Source organism: Ictidomys tridecemlineatus, chromosome 7 (genome assembly GCF_052094955.1).
Source record: "Ictidomys tridecemlineatus isolate mIctTri1 chromosome 7, mIctTri1.hap1, whole genome shotgun sequence".
In the NCBI taxonomy this organism is placed as follows: Eukaryota; Metazoa; Chordata; class Mammalia; order Rodentia; family Sciuridae; genus Ictidomys; species Ictidomys tridecemlineatus.
This window is the reverse complement of record NC_135483.1, coordinates 94,083,553-94,097,624: the sequence shown is the minus strand read 5'-3', so window position 1 is coordinate 94,097,624 and position 14,072 is coordinate 94,083,553. Positions and strand designations below refer to the sequence as shown.

General features: G+C 38.0%; 1 protein-coding gene across 4 annotated transcripts in view; it reads right to left on the bottom strand.

Moving 5' to 3' along the window:
* Dpp10 (dipeptidyl peptidase like 10) overlaps window positions 1-14,072 on the bottom strand; it is a 1,268,842-nt gene that overhangs the window by 592,804 nt on the left and 661,966 nt on the right. The window contains exon 1 of one of the 4 annotated variants that reach the window (XM_078017228.1): window positions 6,473-7,111. The exons of 1 other annotated variant lie outside the window; for it this stretch is intronic. In XM_078017228.1, the coding sequence (XP_077873354.1) occupies window positions 6,473-6,544 (72 nt within the window). In that variant the 5' untranslated portion in view covers window positions 6,545-7,111. Of the gene's footprint in view, window positions 1-6,232; window positions 6,346-6,472; window positions 7,112-14,072 lie in introns of those variants that run through there. 2 more of the 4 variants (XM_005315927.4, XM_040294096.2) reach the window with 2 other exon arrangements.

Sequence of the window (14,072 nt, the reverse complement as noted above, 5' to 3'; positions counted from 1 at the left end):
TTGTAATAAAGAACTGTGGACAATAATTCCTAAAACAAAACAGTTCCGAATAGAGCATTTATTTTTTTTCAGTGTCCAATGAAACTGAGTTGCCTGTATTTATTGTCACATTATAATTTATGTATGGGCCTGTCTGAAATTCTGACACTTGGGGATGACTTGACAACAATAAAACTTTACAACACTTTATCCTAATTGCCCCATTCTTTTCACTGATCTCCCCTTCCCAGCCGCCTCTCTGCCATCTTGGAAATGACAAGCATTCCTTCAGCTAATATGTAATAGGTGATAAGGGCATCTAGCTGTTATGGGGATGGTAGGTGACCAGTTCAAAAGTCTTAAAGAACAGGTGCTCTCCAGACAGGAAAATGCACACAGAGATTCATTGTTGGAAAAAAAATTGTTAATCAGATCAATAAAAACTTTTAAACAACAGTGTGCTGGAAATAATCAGGACTAAGCTATTTGACTTCTCGAGGAGGGGCAGCATAAACTCAGGGAAGAAACATTGATAACAACATGAGGCAGTGCATTTGTGGGGAAGTTTATATTCCTTGACCCATTTTGGACCCTATGCAGGTCTTCAGATCGAAAAAAGATTTGAACTTTCTGGGTTAAAGCATGTCTTAGCATATGTCCCCATTATAATGTTCAATAGCACATGAACTTGATTAGGACATGCATAAAGTCCCTTAGCAAGTATGAAAATACATGGTGGCAATGCTTAGTCCAATTCTCCCACCACCAATGACAATAGGGGGTCAGATCCTGGAGTCTTGAGTTCTCCATTTCTGTACACATTCCTGCTACACTGACCAAAATCTCATCCATCCCTTGACATAGTTCTATAAATCACATCCCTTTTTTCTTCAAGTATTTTATTTCTCAGATCAATTATCTTATTAGGTGAATGCATTGGGAATAAGAGGCAACCTATTTAGAAGCTAGTTCAACTGTTAGTGAGAATCAGCCAAAGTTTACTTTAAGTCTTGTCCTGCACTGAATGGGATGGTGAAGAAGTAAGTTTTGACTAAATGGCTGCTGAGATGGAAAAAAAAATGTTTTGAAGTGTGAATATCTCCCAAATTTAGACCCAATGTCCAAATCTATTAATATAATATTTACATGTATGCACAAACTCATGTGTAATCTAACAAATATTCGTACTGAATAATGTGATTATTTGTAACATGTTAAAACAATGTACTAGCTATCTGTGGTTTACTGATCCTCCTTTTTTTTATATATAAAAGATTCTTATTCCCAGAGTGTATATTTAAGGTGAAGATTTAGTATAAGGTATTATTGAAAACTTACATGCTAACTCAGTTAGTCCTTATAACAAGCATGCAAAGGACCTCTAGTCACCTCTATTCATGGATGAAATGGAGAAATTGAGTTACCCTGCCCAAAATAATCACAGTAGGTCCTCATGGAGCTGGAATGTATATGAACTTGGATCCGTGAATTCCAGTGCATAACTCATAGTTAATGTTAAATAAACATTTATGGTTGATGGTATAAAACACATTCTAGCACTCTATGTACTGTAAATAAATTAAATATGCTTATACCTACTATAACTTCAAATATTCTATAATCATAAATCATCCAAGAAACTGAAATTTTCAAAGAGCTTTACTTTTTTTACCAGACAGGGAGAATTTTAGTTTGAATATTTCATTTTCAAGGAAATATGCCTCATAAGATAAAGCAGCATTAATATTTAATAACACAATTTTCTTTAACTTGTTTTTATATAATCTAATCTTTTTTAAATGTGCAGTTTGTTCAGTCACTGAAATTAAGAATAGATATATTTATACATATTAGATATTTCCCAACAAGCAATATTTTGTGGTATGTTCTTAACTCAGTAGATAGAATTTTTCATAAAAATATTTATATTATATACTATATACTATATTACATAGTTAATATCATGTTATCTAAAAAGTATAAAATAAGATATTATTCAACTGAAATTATATTTCTAACAAAATATATAAATCTGTATCCCCATTATATACTTATATTTTAAATATTGAAAGATTAGAAGCAAAGTTATAAATCTTCTATCAAATAGCTTTTTCAGATGATTTATGAAACTTATTCTCAAGGATCCATGTGAAAAAATAATAGCTTATTTGACTAAATTATGACATGTTTACATATTAGCAAGTGAACACAGAAGAATAAACTTTCTGCAATTGTTTTTTCAAGCATACATTTGAAAATTTGAATCTGGTCGGGTTGACCAAAGCTAAAGTAAAAACACTGAATACCAATTTCTACATTGAAATTGGTATTCTTAAATCATAATATTTAAGAGTCAAAAGTACAAGGGATATTTTCCAGAAGGTGTTTTACCCATTTTATGTTATCACAGTTCTGACCATAGATTAATTCATGAAGAGGCTGCCACATGCTGAATTGTAAGAGATTGATTTTCTGCCAAAATGATTTAAAAAAAAAAAAGAAAGAAAGAAAGAAAGAAAGAAAGAAAGAAAGAAAGAAAGAAAGAAAGAAAGAGCATAACTAATGCCACCTTTGGAGGCAAACCATTTCAATATTTCAGAAAATAGGGCTCCTTCCATTTTGTTTGTTTTTGTTTTTTATTTCTGTGTATGGGGTGTATTGTTTTGTTTTTGTTTTGTTTTTGGAGCTGAGATGACAAGCCAAGTATTTTAGGCAATATTTTCCCCCATTGGATTCAGCAGAAGGCTGCCACCTGGTGGAAATATGAGCAAATTCTAAAGTTGCTCTCCTTACTAAAAATAATGTATTCTATTAACAAAACCTTGAGAATCTCATCATCTCCAGAGGCAAATGCCACAAAGACTAAAAATCTTTTCTAAAAACTTCCTAGATGCTTATGAGAATCGATATAATTCATTTTTTTATTGTTTAGATCAATAGAGGAGATATTAACTTTAAAATTAATAAAGTACTTGACTAAATTTTCAAAAGCTATCATTTACACTTACAGTTGAAGATTTAAACAAATTCTTTATCCATTTTTCATTTAAGGTAATGGGCACACACACACACACACTGATGTACAATTTTCAGATTGTGCAAATAGTCTCTCTTCCTATAATAGGAATATGTTAGTGGTGATTGTGTAGAAAATAGGAGATGAGGCTACAGACTTAAAGGAGCTCTTAAGTCTACTCCCATGACCTCCATCACTTCTGAAGATAAGTTTGGTCAAACTGCTTGATTTCTATAATCTTCTCTATTCTTGTTTTTATAATGGAAATAGCAACAGGCTGTGCCTCAAAAAGTTGATCTGTGACTCAAGAAGAAAATTGCATTCAATAAATGTTTTCTTATCCAACCCCAAGAACAGTAGTCTATGCATGACAGGAGGTGATTGTTTTCAAATAATAAATTACAACTAGTCATTTAAGATTTTTGGATTCCTCAGTGTAGAGTGAGGTATTGATTGTGTTAAGTGGAAATGACTGCATCTGCCTATGTCAAAGCATTTATTTTTAGATATTTAATAAAAGTAGAATATTATAAAAACCATGAAAATAACTGTTGTAACCATTTGTTTAATCAACGAAACTCTAAGAGAAAGATTACTAACATGATCAAATTCTTTCTAATAGTTCAGAATGTTAAGAGAATATTTAGTAGTTCAGAACATTAAGAGAATATTTTTAAAAACCCAGGCAGATTTCTGGGTACGGGAGTCTCTGATCATGGTACCCTGTGATAGAGGGAACAGATAAGATGAAACAGGAGGTCAAGCCTCCTGTAAAAGTATAACAGTAAACAAATTATATGACTCATAATCATTTTTGCTTAAAAAAATACTATGGATTTCCATTGTGCTAAATGGTATTTGATGGCCTCCAGGCAAGGCATTTTTTGAGGTTTATAAAAATCTCTATCATGGAAACTGAAAGACTTTTTTGGCAACATTCAAAAGTTTAAATCATTCCAAATCAATACATAGTGAATGATTAGCTGAAGCATGCCCCCTGTTTAACCACTAGGTATAATTTCATAAAGGTACATCTTAAATTAACTTTGTGAATATTCTTTTTAATCATCATAGAAGCTAGCAAAATTAATCATATTTTTGGAGAGGGATTGTATCTAGTAATGCATGAAAGTTGTGTGGCAATTGCAGAATTAAACCATAATGACTAATTCTGTTCATAAAATCTTAGTGAGCCTAACAAAAAGTGGTTTAAGTATTCACAGCAAACCTCTACATTATATGATGATCATTTCACATGTCAATCTTTGGACAAAAGAATATCCTAGACATAACAATTTCCTAGGAATTTTGAAAAAAAGTCTCTCAGGGATACTGCTATGTGTATTTCTGTCGGACTTTCTTTCCTTGGCAAAATCTATCTCTTGAATTTTAACAAATTTAAAATGCATACCTCTGACATATTGAAATCATGTAGACACTCAGAAAAAAATCACTTTAAAATGCTCAATTAAAACAGGATTTATGCAGATGGCCACTCCCTGAATATTTGAAGTGGCCATAAAAATGTGCATACTAACAAGGAAAATGGATTCAAGCTTGAACCTATCTCATCCTGTGAATTTTAAGTAACAGATTAGTAGTGACAAAGGGATTTCCTGTGCATACACAACGTGTCCACTATTTACATATACATTCACAGCGTCTGTGTGCTCTGCTTTGCCTCTTCCTCCCCACCTCCATCACTGAACTGTTTGCAGCACCTCAAGTAACCAGCTGGTGTCACAGGTTAGTGAGCAAAGATTTCATGTGGGGACTCTCACCTGACTAATCGTTCTTATTGGTAGCATCATTCCAAGAGCAGTAGAGAGGCTCAGTGGCTTGTTAATGAAATTTAAGGCTGTCAGCCTGAAAGAGGACCCATGCTCCTCTACTGAAATTATTTTTATGCATCAGCTAACCAGTTTTTATATTGTAATGTGTGCCAGGATGTGGGGGGGGGACTATAAGAGAAAGAAACATTATGATACAATGTTTTAATATTTTCACACTTATCTAAGGATATGGAGCAAAGAGACCGTTCAAGAACATAAACACTTTGTAAAAACTGAAACATTCAACCACATAAACCGAGAGGGATCTTTAAGGCATTGAATAATCTCCACCACCTGTGTGAAACATATGTGAGGGAAATGAGAAGGGGAGGAAAAGGGAGAAAAGAGACCACAAGCCAGGAGAGATGACCAAGACTGGAATATTAATAACAGCATTCCTGGCATTGCTTCCTCTGCCTTGCCGCCACTCCTGGGCGATTTGGACAGCTCCCTTAACATGCTCTTCAGTGCTTAGAATACACGAAGAACCCAGCTGCTGCTGAAGTCTAGCTGTTTGCACCCCCTGGCACCCCACTTCTGGTGATGAACTGGGAGTGTCTCTGCCGGGAACGCCTCCAGCAGCCCTTGACAGTGCGATCCGGGCAAAGAGCCCTGTCTCCAGTACTCCAATGCCTGCCTGGGTCCTCCAGCTCCTTAGTTCTGCGCTGACCTAAGCGCGGCTTTCTCTGTCCAATTCTAATTGATGTTAACGTGACCGCACCTTCAGTGGGCTCATCATAGCCTCCCCTCTCCTAGCCAAAGCATCTCAGCGCTCCCGACCTTCCAACTTTGGGAAAAAGCGTCGCTGAACTCCTGAATCACCCCCAATTCAGGAAAAGAGACGAGATGGGGATCCACCACACTCTTATGGTTCAGATCCCTAAAATCGAAACAAAAAGGGGTGGTGGGTGTGGAGGGACGGAAAAGGGACAGAAATAACCCTCAGCCAACACAAGGCATCTCATCTCTGCAGACACAACACGTCTGGACCCAAGAAATCACTAGTCAGTGCCTTCCCGGCTCCCATTAATGATAAATGCCTTTCTGGTCCCCAAGCCCGGTTCTACTCAGCAGACTACAGATGCTGGGTACACCCTCTTCTCCCATCCAGTCTCCCCCACGACCCCAGTCGCTGTCTTTTCAAAAGAATATACAAAGGAAAGAAAAAAAAAACAACTCTGTCGGCCTAAAGGTCATTTGCTACTTGGGTCGCTTTGACCAGTGCGCGTTTGGGCTACAGCAAGACCGGGCTCGAACCCTGCAAGTGGTCTTCTCCCGGAGCGCGGCAGATTCATTCAGCGTGTGTTAATAGAAGCCAAGAATCCTGATTCCAATGGACCGGTCCACCTCTCCCTCCCATGGTGGACCGCCCGCAGAGGATCCCCAGGGCACCCCCAGCCTTTACCTCTCTTCCCCCTTCCCCGCGGCTCTCCACCTTGCGCATCCTCTCGCCGGGCCCCAAAGCGCACTCAGAAGCGCTAACTTCCTGCTGAGTCCATGGATGGGCAGAGGAGAGCCTGGAACTGGGGCGGGGGGAGGGTGGGGAGAGGGAGGCGTGGGAGCCAAGCCGTGGAGGAGAGGAGGGGGGAGCGCGGACTGAAGCCACCCCTCCAGGGAGGGCCTGGTCCCAGCTGCCAACTCTCACCTGGTCCACCGGCTGCGCCTGGCTTGTCCTCGCCCCCGGGGTGGGCTGCTGCTCCTGCTTCATGGCTGTCATCGCCGGCGGCCCGCTTTGGAGCTCACTTCCTTGCGGGCGCTTCAGACTCAGGGACCGTCACTTGGCAGCGATCGCATGTCACGGGCGCCCGTCGCTCTCCGAATTGGCAGAAGGGAAAGCGGCAGCGATGGGGTTGGGGGGAGGGGAGTGATGGGGAGGGGGAGAAGAGCGGCAGCAGGCAGGCTTCCCCTTGCAGGATCCCTCTTTCGGCTACCGCAGACCCTCTAACTCCCCACTCCCCCCGCCCCCCCACCACCGGAAAGCGTAGAGACCAGACACTACCAAGTGGCAAGTTAGTGGAGCGGCGAGCGGCTGGCTTCCAGCACCTGACCGCGCTGGAGCGATGTCTCGCAGCGCCGGAGGAGCCCGTCTTGCATTCTACCGCAGTCCGCTTCCCCCTCCCTCAAAGCAGCCCGCCCTCGGGGGGGCCCCCAGCGCCTGGCTCAGCGCGCCAGGTGGAGCAGCCCAGCGCTGCGCTCCAGCATCTCCCGAGCAACCGCAACGCGGGAGAAAGCCCTGTGCGGCGCGCGAGCTCCCCACTCGTGCAGCCTAGGCTGCCGGGCTCTGCGGGCTCCCCTAGCCCCTCCGCCCCCCCACCCCCACCCCGCGGGTTCCTACTAAAACCCGGAGAAGCGGAGTGAGCCCGTGCAAAGCCCTTGGTGGCTCCAGAGCTGTCACTGGGCATGCTCTGGTGCTCCTAGAAGGCAGGGGGCAACCGGAGACAGGGGCTTGGAGCCCCACTGGTAGCGTGCAACACCTGTCAGGATCTAGGAGGGTGGTCCCAAATAAAGACCTGAGCTCCCGCCCCTCCTGATTTGGGCCAGTGGACATTCTTTAGCCTCTCTCCTGGATTTCCCAGATGGCTAGCTTCCTAGTTAATGCCAGTGAAATTCCTAAAGATTGGCTAAAAATGTCCTTAATGATAACCTGATACTTAGAAGAAGAAGAAAAAAAATCCTGGAAACATGTAGAAAACCCTTTAGATTTTAAGTTCTTCAGATCAACATAACCTTCTCCCAAAGTATGTTTATTGGGCATCTACCATGTGCCAAACATACTTTAAAGGCTGAGGAAAGAGACCAGGCAAAGAGAGTAAGAAGCCAACCCCACCAAAACCCCTGACTGAAGGGAACTAACTTCATAGCATAGCGTCTGGGAGCCTGGAGCAAGAATATAAATCAAAGAGTCAGCACAGCTCTTTGGAAGTGGAATATCTGTGAGTACAATAGACAAAGTTCACTAATGTCATCCTGACCCAGTAGGAAATGGTTCCTCCAAGGCTTTCCCTTGGGTACTAGGAAGGATATGCAGTAGGCAGATGGACCATAAGCAGCCCTTCAGTCTCAGCTACAGGCTTCTGGAGATTGCTCAGTGGAGAAAAGTCAGGAAGGAGTCCAGATGTTGTTGAATTCAACACAAGTGTTGTGATGCAGTCCCAGAGCAAAGAACTGAGAATATGGAGAGTGGTGCAGGATAGCCTGGAGTTAGGTATCCTTATCTAAGGATTGATTATCTTCTTGTCTAAGTTATTCAGTGCAAGAACTAACCTGATAGCTGACAGGGCTTTTGTAGAATGGTAAACGTAGTGCTGCAGCCTTGTCAATTCCTAAAACACGAATTATCATGCTTGTGGTAAACATTAACTGTATCAATAACTCCATCGAAATACACTTTAAAAAAAAAATACATCAGTGATCACCAGTAGGAAAATCTAATCTCCATAAAGGGGAGAACTTACTTTTCAAAAATATGTACTCCAGGCCATATTGTGACTATTAGATAGAAATAACTTTGCTAGTTGTAAAGATATTAAGCAAAATTTAAAAAAAAAAGAAAAGAAAAAAATAACAAGGCACTGGTAAAATAGCTATTTGGCAGTTTATCCAGTAAACCTGACTATAAAGATTTCACAAGAGATTTGAGGGACAGGGAGGGGGGAAAGGAAATGTGTTATTAGAAAATGTTTTCATCTTTACATTTTGTTCTTCATTGGTTATTTTGGCATAGTCATTATTTTTAATTTTGGACAATCTGTTTGACTTAAAGGCATTAGTTTATGATGGTGATTTCAGTCACACAGGACAAGTACATACTAGAGGGAATTATCCTCATTCTATTTAAGATTACTTATTTGATTCAATTCAGTGATTGAACTTTCATCCATTTTCAGTATTCAGTATAAAATTTACTTTGGTTACAAATCAAGACAAAAGTTGTTAGATGTATTACTTTCAGTGTGTGTGTGTGTGTGTGTGTGTGTGTGTGTGTGTGTGTGAGTGAAAGAGAGACAGAGAGAATGTTTTTTAAAGAAGGCTTTTCTGAGTCTTCATCTTTTGAGTGAGTTGTTACGTGTTATAAGCTAAGAACATTAATTTTTAGCTCTTGAGTCTTAGGTTAAGGGCACTAATTAAAATGTAATCAGATAATAAACTGATTTTTTCCAATTTAAATATTCTGGAGTTTTTTTTTTGATACACTTAAATTACAATGTTAGATTTTTCACCTTTCTTTTCAACTTAATTTCTTATTTAGGAAAAAAATTCCAAAATTTGCAAGAAAAATATAGGAATACTTCAATTGAAAATATTTGCAGTTGTGTTTTATATGGTATTGAATATGGTATTATTAAAGAGAAAACAAAAACACCACTTTGCAATTAAATGTTTGCAAGATTTTAAAACTACTCACATGAATTCAGCCCTCATTCAGAGAATACAAGAAACACTTATATAAGACTAGGTATAAGACTAGGTATTCCTCCTTTGGGCATGGAACTAAGGGCCACAGCAAAGTCATTTATCTCTTGTCTCCACTTTCTTACCTGTTAAAATTAAAATGTTTAGACTACATGACCATTAAGATCCCTTCTATCTCTAAATTTCTATGATTGTATATTGATTTTATAAGCCAAAAGACTATCCTCTGAATGATAAATTATTTGTATGTGCTTAAAACTTACTGAGAGAGTCAATTTAAGTGCTTAGAAAAATACAAAAAATCAATAGATGAGTTAATTATCTCACAAAGGATCCTTAACATCCACCAAATTTCCCCCATGCTCTCTAATTATACACAAGTGCATAGTAATAATTTTATCTTGTAAATATTTTTAAGATTCAGAAAACTAAAATTAAAAATTAATTTACAAAGTATTTCTAAAAATGAAAAATTCTATTTAAAGACAGTTTTATAGAAGTTTATAGATTTAGAGTATATTTGAGGAGCTAACTCATTGGCAACCTTATATTTCATAAAATAATGGAAAAGGCAGTTTTCCTATAGTTCTCATGGAATGGAATCAGATTTTTACAACTGAAAAAAAGGTTTTAGATTGCCTAGTGAAATTCTCTCTATTTAGGGTTAGAAAGGTCTTGAAACATGTGACCATTTTATTCAAACTGTCTTGTAAGGATTCAGCTCCACCACTTTCTTTTGAAAACTGAATTACCACACATTCCAGTTTCCTGTTCCAATGTAGACATAACTTTCAGTGCTGCTTCCTCAATGTATTTCTTTGTGTTTGTGAAGTCTTAAAAACCTCTCACATTCAGTATTGTGAACATCTACAGTGTCTTTCTTTCCTTGATATCTGATGCCTTAAAAGTAAGATGTGAATGCAATACGTCTTGTTTTACCTAGAAATATTAAGGTGAATAATTGAGGATAGATTTAGGTAAAGACTGAACCAATTCAAGATTACCATTAAAATATTTCAGCATCCATGGCAAACTTAAAGTTGTTCCAGGCAGATACAGGTCATAGGTGCTGTATTCAATCTTCTGTATCAAATTGTAGACATAGCAACAAAAAACAAAATTTACTCTCTAACAACAACCATGTAACAAATAAGGTCAGGTTAAACTCTGATATGTCAGAGGAAAAAAGAAGCCCCTTGAAATTTTGTGAAGCAGGGTAGCCTTTAGTGACAAAGTACTTCAATTTTAGATAAATTAGGTGATAAGACAAAGGGGACTCTATATGAGGCCAGTGGCCTGGAATCTCTCACTAACTTTTTCCTTCTCTTCTCTTTTTTTTTTTTTTTTTTTTTTTTGAGGTAAATCTGCAGTGTCATGTAAAGGCCACCTTGGTAGGGATTTCCCTGTCATTAACTAGTCCTACATTGAGAATCTATAATGAGCGCAGCATCAGGAAGACAGGGTTCACGAGCTATGCCTTCAGAGACCTGGCCTGAAATCTGCCCAATTAGCTCTTTGCAGATGAAGAAACAGCTCTAGTTCACACCTTCTACTATCATTTGCTTTCGATTTATAAATCACCTCTTCTCACCTCAATCGGCTTCTCAAATTCCCCAAAGTACACATCCTGTCCTTGGGCAGAAAACCAGTTCAGTGAGCAATACTCAGAAACAAGATACCTATCCAAAGCTTTAGTCAGTAAACTCTATCAGATGTTTGTTTTAAAAGTGAAAAAGAAACCAGAAAGAAGGCACTACATGTTTCAGTGATATCTATGCACGCTGTTCACACTGTCCTGAGATTTTTTTTGGCATTAACTAAACTTTTTGTCAGTCTCTGTCTACGTCAGGAAGACTTTTCTGTTATAAAAATTCATAGCCCAATTATGATCTCTGGTGGAAGCAGACAGAGTTGCAATATCCTGAGAGCCATTCTTGCTGCTCACTGGAGACCTGAGGATATTGACAAAACTGCTAGTTCATACGGGTTCCAGTGTTGTAGAGTCTCCTTGGATGCTATATTTACACACCTCACGTGCTCCTTTCACCTCACAGTCTTCTATGACATATATGAGGGCACTGAGACAATAAAACAACACAGATGTTTTTTTCCCACGTACGATTTTTTCTCTCTGTACAGCTGAATCAATAACAACAAAATGACTTCAGAATGTGAGAAATTTCCTGGCTATTATTATTTTTACTCACTAGATGTTCAACAAAGAACTTGCAATTATTTGTTTTACTTTATAAAACAGTGATCATTTAATAAATTAGTTTTGTTGGTGTAAGGGGGAAAAAAGACCTTTTTATCCCTTACTGTTCATGCAATTTTTTTTTCTGATCTTCATGTCCTTAGACATAAAATAAAGTTTTCTGAGTCAGCGTCTGTCTCCAAATGACAGAAGGTTTGTTAGATATGAAAAAGTAGTTAGAAACATTGGCATAACATTTGGTGTTTTCAGATAATGAGTCTGTCTTTGATGAATAAAATTCTCTGAACCTGGTATTTCTCGTTTCCATAAACAAGTCTAGTTTTTCTAAGGATTCAAAATCATCTTCTTCCCTTTGCCCTTGGAAAGTGCATAAAGCTGAGCATTCTCAAAGTTTATGGGTTACTTGCTAACATTAAAAGGTCCCTAGCCCTTCTCCCCACCAACAGACTTTCTGCAACTGGGAAACAATCTACAGTCTCCAAAGGATACTTGAGTCCAAGTCCTTGGGTTCTCTGATTGATCTTTTTTTTTTTTTTTTAAAGAGAGAGAGAGAGAGAGAGAGAGAGAGAGAGAGAGAGAGAATTTTTTTAATACTTATTTCTTAGTTTTCGGTGGACACAACATCTTTATTTTATTTTTATGTGGTGCTGAGGATCGAACCCAGGCGAGTACGCTACTGCTTGAGCCACATCCCCAGCCCTCTGATTGATCCTTTTACCACACAGAGTCATTTGTTTAGATTTTACAAATGGAAACTTCAGGACATCATGAGACACAACCTGCACTGGAAGCAGGTACATTAAGATACATCTCTCATTACTACTGATTACTGTTTGGTTCTGTTTACCTGTGAGTCTATATGGGTTACAGGATAGTGACACAGACTCCTTTTATATTGGTCCATCTACCTATCTCTATGTATGTGGGAGAATAGGGAAATGTTTTAAGTCTTTCAATTCTATCTTGCAAATCTGAACATTTACGAATGTCATGTGTCTTTATTCAAATCAGATAAAGAAGAAAGAGACAAGGTAGAAACAGAGGAAAGAATGAGAGCAGGAAATGCCAAGAGAACTCATTCTGAAGATGTTAGGGATGTTAGTGTGTCTTATGTCTCATATTTTTTATTGACATCATTGTAATATCATGAAATACTATAAATCCCGTGGGTTAGGTACCAAACATTGTTCCTGCTGTAGGTTATATACTATGTATTTGTATAATTTTAGAATGCACATTCCGAATTTTTACTTCCTCATTTCTCAATAGGTGACTTATACTGGAAAAATCTTGATTAATTTTTCAGTCTACCTTTTCTTGTACATTTTATCATTTGTTATATTTAACAATTAGTATTAGTGGAAGAGGTGAACAGAATCTAACAAATATGATTAGATTCATACAAATTTATGATTAGAAAAAACACCCTTCTTTTGCATCCTTTACACACATTTTAAGTATGCTTGTTTATCTGATTTATTCGTTTTGGGAACACATGCCAAAAAAAAAAAGAAGGTAAGAAGAATTTTGGTATGTTTGGTAGAATATACAATACAGAAAAAAATAATCTTATAGAAAGAAAGCAAACATTGAACCTTTCACTTAAAATAATAAAGCAAATAAGAATCACTTGAGTTAGGAGGAGGGGAAGAGAGGCAAGCATTCCTATACAGTTTAAGTCTGACACTCAAAATAAGAACTTCAAAAACAGTAAAATTAGGCTTGGCATACTTTCTTTAAAATGTAGTGTTATTTTGGGAAGATAGGCTGCAGTGATGCCAGCATGGGTTTAGGCTAGATAGAGAATGAGACATCAACTACAAAAACATAAATTTTACAATTCGAGATAACAAGAGACCTTTACAAATCTCTAAATACCCAAAGCTACACATGCTTTACATCTATGTAGGAAGAAACAGAATGATGCAGCAAGCCAAAAGACATACCTAACAATTCTAAAATATTCCAGAGCTCCAAGGAGTCAATGAGGATTCACAAGAAAGTACAGTGGCCTGATTTATGAGAATCCAGTGGTTGCAGGAGAGGTTTTTGCCTTTTGACAGTGAGCAAAAGGAGCAACAGAGGGAGTCAGTGTTCCCTTGGTGTCTTGCATAAGGATGCTTTTCGCTCTTTCCCCACCTCCACACCAAGAGGAACTCATTCATTCTTTTACTATTATAAAATTTTAGTGCAACGTAAGCACACTTATTCATTTAAATATTTTTATGACTATTTTCACACTATGATTACAATGTCAGTGTTCATATAACCTGTGTAGTATAAAATATGTACTGCTTCAAACCTGATGTCTGCCAAATCCCACCAATGGCAAAAAAAGTCTGCCATAAAGTGCATGCTCAAAAGTGTTTCAGAAATTAAACATACAAACTTAAAATAAATAAAGGGCATTAAGAAAACCATATAATACACAAAAAAACAACATTTATCAGAATTAGAAACATAGGTATAGCTCAAGAAAGAATTAGAAATAAAAGAAACATTAGATTAGAAAGAAAAATAATTTAGAAGGAACATAAGAGAAAATAAACATAAAATTTATGCAAGGGGATCAAAATAGAAAGGAAAAAAAATCTAAATAACCAAAACCAAAAGGAGG